Genomic DNA, 15318 nt, shown 5'->3' on the forward strand with positions numbered 1-15318 from the left:
TTAAATCTATATTAATTACATAAATTATAACCCAAAAGCTGAGCTTTATTAACAACGAATTTTAGATAACAATGCGTGACCATTTACCACGATCAGGAATATATATATATATATATATGTATATCTACAAGAAGTTACATAGTCTATCACATGGCCATAATACCCGCCGGCATTTGGGCAGGGTATCTGTGACAAACGGCCATATAAAGACATTGCCAGCGGCACGTGAGTTGGTTTGTGGTCTGCGGCATGAACGGGTTGTTCGGGTGTGGGTGCAAGGAACCTTGGCGAAGGCGGGGGAGGGGTCAATAATGATCTGTCGGGTGAGTCATTAAAAGCACCGACGAAACGCCAACAATTTATATGACAGTTTTTCATTTGGTTTATGTCAGGCCGGGGCGTCATTAAGAGTCCAAGTGGCCAAATATGGAAAATCCAGCAACGATTGAAATTACATTAATGGTGGGTGAGCTGAGCAGCGTTTGGGGCATGTTCAGGTGTGCGGAGTGGGGGAAAGAGGGGGGGAGCTTGAAGTTGTGCCTGGCTAGCTGGCCGCAAAGTTCAGTGCACTCTCGAGCTTCACCTGCCTCTGCGCGCTCTTTCTCGCAGCCTCTACCAGTCTGGGCGTCTCTCTCTTTCTCTCTCTCTCTCTCTCTGCCTCTCTCTCGCTCTTTTCTGCTTGTCAAATGGCAACGACCTGCGCAGAACTGCAGTTAGATTTTGTTGGCAGTTCGTTGCATTTGCACGCAAAAGACCTTGCGTCTTCTGTGTATAAGCCACATTGCGCTATGGGGCACATTCATTTTGTCTTTGGTGGAAACTCGTTTCTGTTGCCCCAACTGTTTTAATAGCATTTGCGTCAAGCCGTGACGCCAATGGCCCAACATGGATTAGATTCTGTTTTGTTTTTTTTTTTTTGTTCATAGTACTTTTCGGCTATGTACACACATATCCATATTCTCACATATATATATATATATATATATATATATATATCTGTTTGGACAGTCGACGCAAAGGCAACCGTGCCCAAATAACAATCAGCACATAATGGCTCATAATTGTGCTCCAGCAACAACAAACACAACGAACACAACAAACAGGTGCCAGTTGTCAGGTTTTTGGTCACAATAACTTTTCACCGGGTGTATTACGACTGTCCAATAAACCTGCCAGCAAATCGGAAGACCTCTAACTGGTCAAATAGTGAGATCTTATAGCTAAAAACTAGCTAGAATAATGCATAGAACTAGCTACTGCACCAAAAGAGGCTCAAAGTGTTAAATTTAACAAATACAATTGTTAACATATTTTGAATAGTATTAACGTTCTTGTATATATGAAACAAATATAACATACGAAATGTTTTGTTAGTGTATTCGTTTAGTCGACTTGCAGCTTGGGTATTTGGTGCTTGTGGTTTTAGCACTGAGGTCGCAGCACAGACGCAACTATTGAAATAAGATAATCGCGAAATAATTGCGCGGAGTTCATTGAACTGGTTCACTGAACGAGCAATAGACTGAAAGAAATATTATATAGAAACAAATAAAAAGTACAAAATCAACTAACGCACGCAGCAGATGGAGATCGAGATAAAAATATGCACACACACACATGTATATATATATATATAGTATAAATATGAGCTGACAAAAAAGTGGAGCACACACTCGACACGAGGCGGCGGCATGAAATGTGATTGAATTTGGCTTGGAGCTTCGAACCGCCAAACGAATTGCCAGGCAGGCGCTGGCTTTTTAGCTGGGGGGTCAGCTGTTAATTATGGGTCGCCTTTTAATGGACCCAGCAGCAGCAGCAGCAGCAGCACAAAGGCTGAGCAGCCCGTTCAACTCCTGCCCCCCCAAAATTGCAAATTGCATTTGGCTTGGGCTATCCTTCAACTTTGTCGAGCTGCGGTCATTGCTCCAGCTGCAGCGCGCAGCGTCACATGACCAGCAGCAGCAGCAGCAGCAGCAGCAGCAGCAGCAGCCGCAGTCAGTCAGCAATTTTTAAGGTTAACGCTGCTGCAGCGCCACCTAGCGGGTGGCCAAACACTTTCGTTGTACAAACACACGCACACACACACCACTCTCTCTCTCGCACACACAGCTCGTAACCCCTAAAATTATTGCACACTGGGCAGGCCGCACGTTTCGTTTCAACCCTCCCCCTCAATGAGAGCCCCAGCATTTAGCATAGACCTGAGCTCTCATCCGGCCGCAGCAAGAGTTCAACGCACGCAATGTGGGTCAAAGCAAACCCTCGGCGGCGGCCCCTCTGCAAATGCCAACCCTCCTCCCACAGAGACACGAGCTGCACCCTGTGAAGCAACAGCAGCAAAAGTGAAACGTTTTCTCGAGGCGGTGGGCGGCATTTTCTGTACATTGTTTGACATGGCACAGGTGTCTTCCATTGCGAGCGCGCCAATTTTAGCGCTAAGAGCTGCCCGAAATGCAACCCCCCCCCCCCCACCCGCCTCCCTCGTCTGGCCAACTAGCTGCCTGACAATTTGCTGCTCGGCACGCTTCGAGTTCATTGGACTGGTTAAAGGACAGGCCTGGGTTTTTCTCTGCTAAATTCAAGTAGCTTTTGTGCTTTATAATATTGGCTAAATCGAAGACCTCTCAGATCAAGGCATGCAAATCTGATTTCTGAGCATATATTCATGCTTTCTTGCTCACGAAAAGAACAACAACCAGCCCTAGCAGAAGCAGAAGCAGAAGCAGAACAATAGTTGTGCATATTGCACACACATTTCACCAATTAAATGCATTGCATTTCCTTCCTGAGGTCACTTCCTCTGCCCACTACAAATCGCACACAGTCAAGCTGCAGCTTTCTAACTGTGCACACTCACCTCTCGCTCAATTGTTCCTAGGCACAGTTCGTTTCGTTGCGTTGCGTTGCGTTACGTCTCGCCCCGTTCCTCTGCTTATGCAAAAAAAAAAAGAAGCAAATGTGTGTTCTTTGGAGCAAGCACAGTTTTGCTGTGCGCCAAGGCAGCAAAAAGAGAGAGGGAGAGCGAGAGAGGGAGCGAGGGAGAGCGCGCACATGGACTGCTCTCTCGCACTGTTGCTCTCTGTCTTTGTTTCTGATTCTGATTCTGACTGTGATTCAGCCTGTGCTGCTTCTTTAGGGTTATTGCGGTGCAATGTCCTCAATCGTTGGTCTCCTTGGCTCTCGCTCTCGCTCTTGTTGTTGTTGTTGTTCTTCTTCTTCTTCTTCTTTTTGTTGTGATGCATTTTGGGCGCTCAGATACTGTCCCTGGCAGGATAATTTGTCTCTTTCGGTACGTTCGTGTTGTTCTTTGTTGTTTTCGGTTGCCCTTCGCAGCGCTTGACTGTTGAGAAATGTGAAAGGCATTTCCTTTTGGCCCATTAGCGAGTTCAATATGTATTCATGTTTATTTTGCATTATGCTGGCCTCATACATTTGTGGGCTCGTTATCGCAAAACATTTGTCATTGGAATTTCTGGGAATTATTCTTGCTGATAACTGGGCTTGTAAATTTGCCATGAGCTTAGCAGCTTGTTGAGTCTTTTAGCAAGTTGATAATAAAATGTATGCTAAAAATAAGACTAGCTTTTAATTGTCCAATCAGTTGTACATTCATTTTAATAGCTGATAAATCAAGAATGTTCGAAACAAGTCATTATTTATTGCCCTAAATTATTTATTTATGTCGGTAATTGCTTGTTTATCCATTAACTATCGAGTACCTGCTGATGATTAATGCCAATTCCAGTTGTATTTTCACTTAACCTCTCGATAATACCATTTCCTGTGCAGCGTCAAACCAACCAACCAACCACCCAAACAAACCAACCAACCCCAAGCCCGAACTCAAACCCCAAACTCAAACCCGAAGCATAATACAACCAACAACTACTCGAATGCAGGCGACCGTGAGGCAACGAGTTGAACGAACTCAGCGCCAACAGCAGCGACTGCAAAAGTGACGTCAATAGGCGCGAGGCCAAAGGGAAATGCTTCGTGCTTTTTGGGCGGTTGGGTGGAGGGATGGAGGGGCTGCGCCTGGCTGCGTACGTGCGCCTGACCTCGTGTTCCTTTTTACTACGACTACGTCGTTGTGCCACGTGAGTGGAGGAATGGGTTGTGGACTGCGGGGTAGACACTCAATGCTTGGCCAGGCGGACAAATATCCTTGCACGGTGTTCGCGCACGGGGCACTGAACTTTGACCTGAATGCCGCGCTGGCAGGCACTGGCAGGCGCTGCTCGACTTGTAATTTAGGCATCATTTATTTATTGTACATATTTTCGTCAACTAATTGCTGGTCAGCTGGGTCAGCCCGGACTCTGCCCTAATGACTTTCCCAGCCCGGCCAGCAGCGAGCCGTGAAATACGAGCCAATAGATTTTGCCTCTAACTAATTCTAATTCTAAATAACCAACCGCTGGCATAACTCAAGCCTCGTCGGCCCCGTCGGCCCCGTCATATAAACTCGTGAGCCGAACATGGCCAAAACGTCGACTGAACTGTAAAGCGCCATAAAGATCCGGGATTTCGTGTGTGGCTTCGACAACGGATAGGCACGTGCTAATTGCTTACGCATTCGATGAGCCCAAAGAAAAGTCGGCAACAAAACGAGTCAACTGTTATTGTTGGGAGAAGCTTAGAGAAGCTTAGGCACGATCGAAGTTATGAGTGGGCGCGCAGAACAGCAGAACAGCAGAAGAAAGAAGACTGAAACCTGAAGAATTGAAGGTAGAAGATAATAAAACTCCAAAAGTTTCCAGCCATCTAGCAGAAACACCTCTCCATCCAAGGGGAAAAGATCAGATTCCAGTTTATGCAAACAGAGCCCAACTTAGATCTGTGGAATGCCCCGATCATATTGATGTCAAGTTCTGACAGTAGCCCGCAAATTGATTTCCACAAACTGCGTCAAGTGGCCCAGCAGCCCAGATCAGATGCGGGTCAAGTGGTCAAGTTGCGCCACAACAGATCGAGCAGCCGAGCTGCCAACAGGTAGACTATATAAAGCGCCTGCCTCGGGATCGTATTGCTGTTCATTCATGACTTCTTGTCGATTGCTATTTAAAAAAAGCTTCGACTGATCCGCCTCTAATGATCGCCGCCCCTCCCCCAACACACAAGCATGCCCACCTGCCCCCCGTCCAAGCAAACAACAAGAAAATCTTTAACAAACAAACAATGAATTATAAGGCTTTCAATAATGCTCATGGTTCAGGTCGAGTCGTGCAAAGGGTGGGTGGGGAAACGCTTGGCTGCTTTGCGGCACGTTGCCTAACACACACATACACACACACAAGCACACACGCATGCACACTTACTCACACGCACACACAGGCAGCTAGACGAATATGTGTGTAACGTGAAATGCTCTCACTTTCCTTTGAAACTTGTTATTCGCATTGCAGCTGCCAGCAGAGTTCATTCACATTTGGCAGCCAGACCAAGAGAGCAAAAGCAAGAGAGCGTCGCATTGAGAGCTCAACGTGCAGGTGATAGAAACAAATAGACTGTCAGAGCGAGAGAGCGAGAGAGGGCGAGAGGCAGCTCGAAACTGGCACAGCTGTTCCCGAAAGTTCTTCGCACAAAGCAAAGCCCGAATTGGCCGCAGTTCGTTTGCGGGGGCCGTGAGGCATTGAAATGAGTGCAAATTGTCGCTGCTGAGTGCATTGAACTCTCGCTCACCGAATGGGGCTCGAGTTATGTTTTACTCAATTAGTGTTTGTATTGTATTGCTGATAATTATATAATGCTCAAACTGCAGCTTGAGCATATCGCCGAATGCTGGCCGATGGCCGATGGCTGTTGGCTTACGGCTGATGGCTGATGCAATTTTCCGGGCCTATCCCAAGCCACTCAAGCTACATTTTTAGCGTATTGCATTGCCAAAGATTTCCTTGAACGCATTTTAGCCATAGAGTCGCCGTTGCATTTGCCGTTGCCCGCCCCTTTGGGCCAAGCCCACAGCACAACATGCAGTCGTCGTCCGCCTGAGGTTTCTGTGTCGTTGACCGACCGCCAGCTAAAATGAACTCCAAACCAAAAAGCTAAACCAATGGCTTGCAAACTGCAGCAGCAGCAGCAGCGTCGACCGACAACAACAACAACAAATTTGCATGCAAATGCACTGAGAGAGCGCTGAGCAATTGAGAGCAATAGTGCACGATGTTCGGTTCAGTTCGCTCGCTCGTTCGTTCGTTCGTTCGTTCGGCCGTTCGCTTCGTCATGTTCGCTCACTCGTTCGGCTCTCGTCGCTGGCGCGCTGAGCAGCTCCACATTTGGAGGTATTTGACCGAAAAGTGGGTCACGACAATGGCTGGGTTCGTTGAACTGAACTGCCAGTCAGCCAGCCAACCTCTGCTGACGTCGTCGTATTATGTTGACGTCGTCGTCGTCGTCGTCGTCGTCGACGTCGTTTGGGACTTTTTGGTTACGTAGCCTTCCAGCATGTGTCGTTGTGCAGCGGGGAAGCTGGTGGGGGCAACGCATTTCTGTGTTGCCTCTTACGTTTTGTGTGGCCTCAAAAAATAAAATAAAATACAACAAAGTAAAACAGAAGAAAGCAATAAATAAAAAGAGCGCGGGAACGAAATACATATTATTTAATATTATTAATAACGAGGCGTAAAATTTTTATAGTTCACAAATGATTTGAGCACATTTTTTGTGTTAAATAATCGGGCAGTCTTCTCGCCTAGCTGCACATTGGGTCATAATTGGGGCAACATTGTTTGGCCAACGATTTGTATCGTCAGTGATTAATAGGTTGAGTTGGGAAATTGTAATCCCCCACACTTGACAGTCTCTGGAAACATGCTCGAGTTCGAAATCTACACAGACTGCCCACCCAAAAAAAATAGCTTACATGCGCGCTGAGAGCTGTTCCACATCTGAGATCCTCTTATGCCTGTCATATTTATTGATAGCCCTACCCCCGATATTAACGTGACCCCCCTGCCGCCCACACTCAATATCAATTAATCTTATTTGTCACTCATGTTTGAAAACAAGCACGCCACACACACACACACACACACACACGCACAAAAATGTTCTAAGCCCCTTTACGAACGCAAAGCATCAAACAAACTTCATACACCTACACACACAGGCATATGCATGCACATTTGTGTGTGTGTGTGTGTGTGTGTGCACAACATGTATGCTGGCATTGTTGTTGCTGCTGTTATCAAACAAAGCTGATCAGTCAGGTGGCAGTAGCAGAAGCTACCTAAAATCTGCGTCGCGTAGGTGTTCCAAGAATTGTTTACAATACAACAAAAAAAAAAAAAAAAACAACGAAAAAAAAGCGCCCCCAACAAATGCAGCAGCAGCAACTACAGCAGCGCCAGCGCCAGCGGCGTCTATTGTTAGCTGCCCGCGTCGACGTCGGCGACAGCGTTGGAGTGAATGTCCTCAGTTGGTGCACAAAAACAAAAACAATATGTGGCGCGAGGTTGGCAGCAGCAGCAGCAGCAGCAAGTAAGCGAGAGAGCGAGAGCGCGAGTGAGCAAGAGATAGAGCGAGAGCGAGAGCGAGCCGACGCCAGCCAAAGCTTGAGCCGAACCCGAACCGCATCGAGCAGCCAGCAAGAGTTGTTGGAACTGTTGGCGCTGCTTTCATTCGCAAATTGCTCGTCGTTGGCAGCGGTTGTGCAGAGCAAGAAAAGCGCGCGTAACAGAATAAACTGAAACTGAAACTAAAACTAAAACTGAAAAAAAAAAACGGCAAATAAGAGCAACTAGAACAACGTTACAACTAAAAAGCTAGCAACAAATAGTTTAAATAATCATATATCAATCATATTGTTATTTTTATTGGTGCCAGTGCAGTGAGAGAGTAAAGAAAGAGAGAAAGAGAGCGAAAGAGAGAGATCATTAAGACTTCCATATCCGTTTCTTGTGCCCGGAAAGCGCAGCAAAATTTTTGGCGCTCAAATTGTTGGTGAAGTGCATTTGATAAATTGAGTTTCAAGTTGAAAGCAAACGCAAACGCAAACGCAAAAGCAAAAGCAAACGCAATGTTCCTTAATAGCAAATTGTAGAGCAAAATCAACAGAGATCTAGATCGGCGAAGAGCGAAGAGAGAGAGAGAGAGAGAGAGCGAGAGAGAAGTTCAAGTGTCATTGTGGTACCAAAAAGAAAAGTTTAATTTTTAGCAAAAATGGTTTGTGCAATGGAACAGCAGCAGCAGCAACAGCAACAGCAGCAGCAGCAGCAGCTACAGCAACAGTTGCCACAACAGCAGCAGCAGCACAGCACAACAATTGTGCTGCTGACAGCCGGCAACAGCAATGTGCACATTGTCAGTGCACCGCAGCAACATCAGCAACAGCAGCACCAGCAGCAACAGCAAATCAAAAGCCAACAGCTGAAGCAGCAACACTCGGCATTGGTCAAGCTGCTGGAGTCAGCGCCGCTTAGCAAACAACAACAGCAACAACAACAACAACAGCAGCAGCAGCAGCAGCAGCAACACCAGCCCAGACAAATAGTTTACCTGCAACAGCAACAGCAACAGCAACGCAAAAGACTGAAAAACGAAGAGCAACAACTGCAACAACAGCAACAACAAACACCTGCAACATTAGTAAAGACAACCACCAACCAGACAACAAGAAACACAACAAATAGTATTAGTCAGCAGCAGCAGCAGATTGTATTGTTGCTGCAACAGCCAACAGCAACAGTCGCAGCAACAGCAACAGCAACTGTGACAGCAGCAACACCAAAGCCATGCGCCGATCTGAGCGCCAAAAATGACAGCGAATCGGGCATCGATGAGGACTGTGCGAACAGCGACGATGATATGCCGCCCAAGGCCAATGTTGGCGGCGGACCAGCAACAGTTGCTGCCGTCGACTATGAGCAGTATCAGTGCCCCTGGAAGAAAATACGCTATGCGCGGGAGCTCAAGCAGCGTGAGCTGGAGCAGACGACATTGGCGCGGCAGCAACACGATGACAAAACAATCACAGCGGCAGCAACAACAGCGGCAACTGCAACAGCAGCGGCAGCAGCAACAAGACCCACCAGCAACAAGCTCAATCAACTGCATTGTGATAGTCCTTTTTCCGCGCAAACACACAAAGAAATTGCCAATTTGTTGATGCAACAAACTCAGCAGCAGCAGCAACAGCAGCCCCAGCAACAACATCAGCAGCAACACCAGCAACAACAACAGCAGCAGCAGCAACAGCAACAGCGACGCGATAGCTCGGACAGCAACTGCTCGCTGCTGAGCAACTCGAGCACCCAGTCACTGACAAATGGCATTGGCAATTGTTGCACGTGCAACAGCAACAGCAGCAGCAGCAGCAGCGACGAGGATCAGCAACACAAACAGCTCGAGGACATGGATGCCCAGGACTCGGGCTGCGATGATGAGCTATGCGAGCAGCATCACCAGCGCCTCGAAGCCTCACAGCTCAATTATCTGTGTCAAAAGTTTGACGAGAAGCTGGACACGGCATTAAGCAACAGCAACAACAGCAACAACAGCAACAGCAACAACAGCAATGCAGGAGCAACAAAATCGACAGCAGCAATCGAGGATGCCAGCGCTGATGTAGGTGGCAAATGAGTCTAATAACAATTGAATTCTCATTTGAAACGTATTTCGATTTGACTAACATATATATCATATATGTATATGTTGCTCACATTTTAAAACTTTGTTCCCCAATGAAAATACAATTTTAGTTAATATTTGTTGATAATTAATATTAATATTAGAACCTTATTTAATTGCAAATATTTGATTTATATCGTTGCAGGGCTTCTTCCGACGCTCCATACAGCAAAAGATCCAATATCGCCCTTGCACCAAGAATCAACAGTGCAGCATTTTGCGCATCAATCGCAATCGCTGTCAATATTGTCGCCTGAAAAAGTGCATTGCCGTTGGCATGAGTCGTGATGGTGAGTAGTAGCCCATTTTGATAATGCCTAACTCTTCTAATCGTATCCTCGCGCGCTCTTATACACGCATGTGTGTGCGCCAGCGAGTCAAGCTCAAGCATATTAAATAAGCAATAGAAGAAACAGAAACAACAACTATTACGCTAAAAACCGAAGCATAACGAAACCTAACGAACGACACACAACGAAAGACGAGCGCGACAGCCGATAGTCGTTGAGTTCATTGACCAGCCATGAACGAAATTTTAGTTGGCTGGGTGTGCTTGTGTGTGTGTGTGTGTGTGTGTGTGTGTATGATTGTGTGTTGCAACATTTGTGTAGCGCGCGCGATTTCACGGCAAAGTAAAAGTTGTTAGCAGCCTGCCCTGAAAAAGCACACGCACAAACACACACCAACACATACAAGCGCAAACTATATGTAAATTTTGTTTAAACAAATTTCCAACACCCGCATGATAAATGGGAGCAGCAGCAGCAGCAGCAGCAACAACAACAACAACAACAACAGCAACTGTGCGCCATTTCGAAATTGTGTTAAAAGTTGAATGAACGCACTTAACCTAAATTCATAAAGGCAGCGAGGCCATGCCTACAACACAGGCCTCTCTCCCGCTCTCCCGCTCCTGTTCTCTCACACCGTGTCACAATTACTCATTGTGTTACGACTGAAGCATTTGCTTTTATTAAATTTTGTAATAATTTGTTTAAATTAAGCGCAAGCCTGGAAAATTGTACAGGAAATGCCGCGACGTCTATATCGATTATGAAAGCAGGCAATATAAATGCATATAAAAATGCAACAACAAAAGAAATAACTCACACAAACACACACACACACACACACACATGTACACGTACACGTTCATTGACTTTTGCCAGTCCGCCGTTGAGCTCTTCTTCTTTCTACATATAATGGCGGCCATGTTGCTGTCGAAAACGAAAGTGGTTCATGTTGCGTGCTTGTGTGTGAGAAAGAGAAAGAGAGAGAGAGCTGCTCAGTCGTCGCTGTGGCTGTTTTGTAGGCAGCACGCAGACGCAGCCTGTGCCTAATAACATTGTAGTAGCTGCTGCTGTTACTGTTGCTGTTGTTGTTGTTGCTGCTGCTGTTATTATGCTACTTGTACATGTTATGTTGTAATTGATGAATTGGATTTTGTTTTTTGTTTTTCTTTCTTTTCGTTGTTTTCTTTTGTGATGGGGCGCGTGCTGGACAATTGGGAGAAACGAAAATGCAGGGTTTGAGCACGCGTTAATAATGTTAATGTGCATGTTTTGTGCTGCTCTTGAATACCTTTTCTACTGTAGCATAAATATATTTAAAAAAAAAAAAAACTACTGACAGCGAACACAGACTAATAAACCATTGATAATACTACTATTTAGAAATTGGCAAATCCTTGAACTAGTTCTACCCAGCATTAATGCCAAAAATCTCAATAAAAAACTACAACTAAAACTAAAGCTAAAAAAAAAGATACGCTACAACTGCCATGAAAATAAACAGCAGCGAACTCAAACTCGGCAACAGCCACGAACAAATTTCGAATTGTTTATAATAAAAATGACCGTGTGCTATTTAAGCGCAGTCGCCGCTGGCGTCGACAGCGCTGCCCTCGCTTGCCTTATCTTTCAAGGAAAATTAAATTTATACAAACACACACACGCACACACACACATGCATACATGCATGCATATGTGGGCTGTTGTCGAAATATTTACAGTTACTTTTGAAAACAAGCACTGACCTAGAAATTGTGGAAGCCGAAAATTGATAATTTTTGTGTTTTATTTAACGCATCTCCATTATGCACAGTGCATAATATGCAAGACTTTCACTTATCCATTTGGCCATTTCGAAACACTTTCTTTTTACGGCTTTCATAATTTCTTTTCGTGTGTAGTAATATTATTAGGCGCCATTTTGTTTGGCTTTGCCTATTGCAAAGATACGAAAATAAACGCAAGACGCGCCGTCAAAATGAAAACGAAACCGAAATTTAGCGCATACACGCACACACACACACACACACACCACACACACTCTCCCATGGATAGAGCGCCCCCCAAAAAAATAAAAGCAACAGCAACAAACACGAACCAGGCGACAGCCGCTGCCCGCGTGCTCTCTCTCTCTCTCTCTCGCTCTCTCTCCCCCACAAAGCATTCAGCCTCGACAGCAGCGCTCAGTTCATTGACCGACGAAACTGGGTCACCCAAAGCAGCGACGCAGCAGCTGAGCAGCAACAGTGAAGGTGCTTGAGAGTATGCGCGTGTGTGTGTGTGTGTGTGTGTGTGTGTGCGTGTGTGTGCGTGTAAGTGCGCTTGATAGTAAACAAGCTTTTTTTTTTACTCATTTTATTTGTTCATTTTGCATTTGCTTTATTTTGATTTTTTGAATTGTTTAAATTTGTAGCTGTCGCGGAACAGGCATAGAAATATTTGCAGTTATTTATTTTATTTTCTTAAAGATTTTTATTAGTTTTCATATGCAGCACACAAGTAGCATGTGGCTTTTAATTAAAATGAACTTAAATTAGCGCGAGGCTAACTAAATTGAAAGTAAATATGCACTCAAATCAAACAGGCTCAGTGTGAGATCTTAAGCGGGGTAGTGCAATACAGAGAGAGAGAGAGAGAGCAAGCTGCTTTACAGTTATGATTTTGGCAAAAGCTTTGCAATTTTAAGAAGTATTCGACTCGAATTGGCCAAAGCTGAATAAATAATTAAAAGCACACACAAAAATTAAATTCAAATGAATATTCTTGTATCTCAACAACAACAGCAACAAATGGCTAACAATTATCATTGTTGTTAAGGCAAAGCATATAAAAAAATAATCAGACAATTGTCAATTATCGAAAGCACAATTTTTTTAATTTTTTTTTTACTATTATTTTTATTATAGTTACGTATAAGTGTATGCATGTGTGTGTGTGTGTGTGTGTGTGTGTGCACATGAACAAAAGCTACAAGCAGTAAGCAACTCAGTGACGTTTTTGTTGTTGTCGCAATCATTATTATTTTGAGGCTACACACACACACACACACGGACAGAGACAGAGACATGCACACACATGTAGATTTCGCCTTGCCGTCATCGTTGTTGCCGCTGCGAGTGTTTTGAACTTTATTCAGGTCAATTACAAATACATTAAAATGCCAGTGCTACACACACACACACACACACACACACACACACATACGTGCAAGGCGAGATGTTGACTAAAATAATATTGGAGGCTACCAAACAAAATGTACAATATGACAATAAAAGTGTTTCGCCCCCGGGGGATGGTTGCATTGGATTTGAAGTCTGGCTGGGTTTCTGTGCGGGTGACCGGACCCCTGGGAGTCCAGGCTGAGCTCAAATGCTGGGGTCAAAGCTTCAAGTACAACTAGCCAATGATTAGCTTGATGATAATGAAGCGGACGATAATGAAGCCAATGATAATGAAGCCGATGATAATGATGATAGTGGCGAGTGCAATAATTGAATGTGGGCGAGGTTCGTTCTCAATGCAATTCGATTCATTGCAGTGCAGTTGTGGGTTTCTAAGGTGTGAGCTCCAGCTGGAAGGTTAACCAAACGTTGCGCTATTGAAACTCGTATGCGCATGCATAAGAGTTGTCGCACATAATTTTTTGGTTTACTTATTATACAATTTACTTTTGTTTCTTGTCATCAGTGAAATCATTTTACGCGTGACACGCATCATCAACACTTAAATGAAACGGCGACACGTTTGCTTGCTCTTTCTCTCGCTTTCTGTTTATGTCCCTGGCTGTGTTACATAAAGTCGTGCGTCGTGTGCGCTTCACCTGCCTTTGGTTTAACGGTGAAATTGCAAAGGAAAGAGCGCAAAACAAGGCAGTCGAAAGCAGCGACTGCACAAAACGTAACAAACTTGTTTTACACGGCGACGTCGACGTCGCGGTCGACTTCGACGTTGCCTACTACGCAAGTTGAACCTTCAAAAGGTTCATTTACCTCGGCGAACGAACGTCCAGCGAGCGCCAAACGAAAGAGCAGCCGCCATCAGTCCCAGTCCCACGAGCACGAACGAGACGAGCGCCACACACACACACACACTCACACACTCACACACACAGACACACACACGAGCGACGGGCGGCAGAAAAATGTACTTTCGCTTTTTCAATGCCTCGGCGTCAAACTAGTTTCAAGCTCCAAGTGGAGCCGAGCCACAGCCAACATTGCTGCAATGCCTGTGATGTCGACGACAGCGACGCCGGCGTTGCTGCCGTTTTGGGGCACAGTTAAACGACCGACACACGGCGAGTTCAACGACTCTTGTAAAATTTCTCGAAGGTTTCGCATTGCAACATTAGCGACAGCGTCGCAACTTGTTCGACTGCAGCAGCAGCAGCAGCAGCAGCAGCAGCTGAGCAGCACTGCATTTGCATAGGCTCTCCCACTCTCTGGCTCTCTTGCGTGCACACACACACACAAGCTTAAGCACACACGTTGTGTGCTCTCTTGTGTGTGCTGAATGCTGTTCATTGCACTCGGCCTCATTTTGACTGCGCGCTGCGCTTTTTCTTGCTGCAATTTTGTTTTTGCACTCTGACGACGTCGACGTCAACGAGCCAACGAGTGAGCGAGAGAGCGAGCGAGCGAGCAGGCATTTGTCGCCTTTGTTGGCGAGTGCAGCGACTTTTATTTGGGTCAGGCACGGTCATTCGCCTCAGTCGCAGCGCAGCGTTCGAGTTCGCGAGCTGCAATTGCAATTGGCGGTTGCCTTGGCGCGCATTTATTTGAAAATGATTATGAGCAGCAAAATCAAAAAAAAAAAAAAACTAAAAACAAAATGAGAAAAACAAAATGCGAGGTCCGCTCGCTGCTGACATTCCCTTGGTGCGTTCTGTTATATGCGTTCATATACTATAATATATTTATTTTATTATTATTTTTTTTTTGTACCATTTTTAACAAGTATTTAAATATTTACATGTAGCCTCACCTTAAGCCAGTCAAGACAAACGAAAAACATATTGCAATTAAAAAAAAAATGATATGCAAAAAAACAAGTAGTTTTTGTTTGACTTTGCCTTTGTTTTATTGATGAAAATACAAGAATATATGTATGTACATGTGTATGTGTGCCTGTGTCGAGTGTGACCTTTTCGTGCGATCTGAAATTAATAATTGTAATATGGCACAGGGTCCCCCCCCCCCCCTCCACCCTCCTATGAAATGTATGTATGTGTTATTGAGCGTCGCCCTCGTCGCTGCCTTCGCGGTCTGACCTCCTCAGCATTGCTGGGCTTTGTGTGTGTGTGTGTGTGTGACCCACAAAATCAAAAATACACACACACACACACACACACATATGCATATGCATATGCTTTAACTGTTCAGGCGATCTCTTTGCAAGC

General features: G+C 45.2%; 1 protein-coding gene across 4 annotated transcripts in view; it reads left to right on the forward strand.

Moving 5' to 3' along the window:
• Positions 1-15318, forward strand: part of Eip75B (Ecdysone-induced protein 75B) — a 105981-nt gene that overhangs the window by 76140 nt on the left and 14523 nt on the right. For 3 of the 4 annotated variants that reach the window (XM_015176028.3, XM_070208607.1, XM_015176031.3), the window contains one exon: positions 9776-9920. In XM_015176028.3, coding sequence (XP_015031514.2) covers positions 9776-9920 — 145 coding nt within the window. Of the gene's footprint in view, positions 1-7615; positions 9568-9775; positions 9921-15318 lie in introns of those variants that run through there. The other variant, XM_015176029.3, reaches the window with a different exon arrangement.

Source organism: Drosophila virilis, chromosome 3, assembly GCF_030788295.1.
Source record: "Drosophila virilis strain 15010-1051.87 chromosome 3, Dvir_AGI_RSII-ME, whole genome shotgun sequence".
In the NCBI taxonomy this organism is placed as follows: domain Eukaryota; kingdom Metazoa; phylum Arthropoda; class Insecta; order Diptera; family Drosophilidae; genus Drosophila; species Drosophila virilis.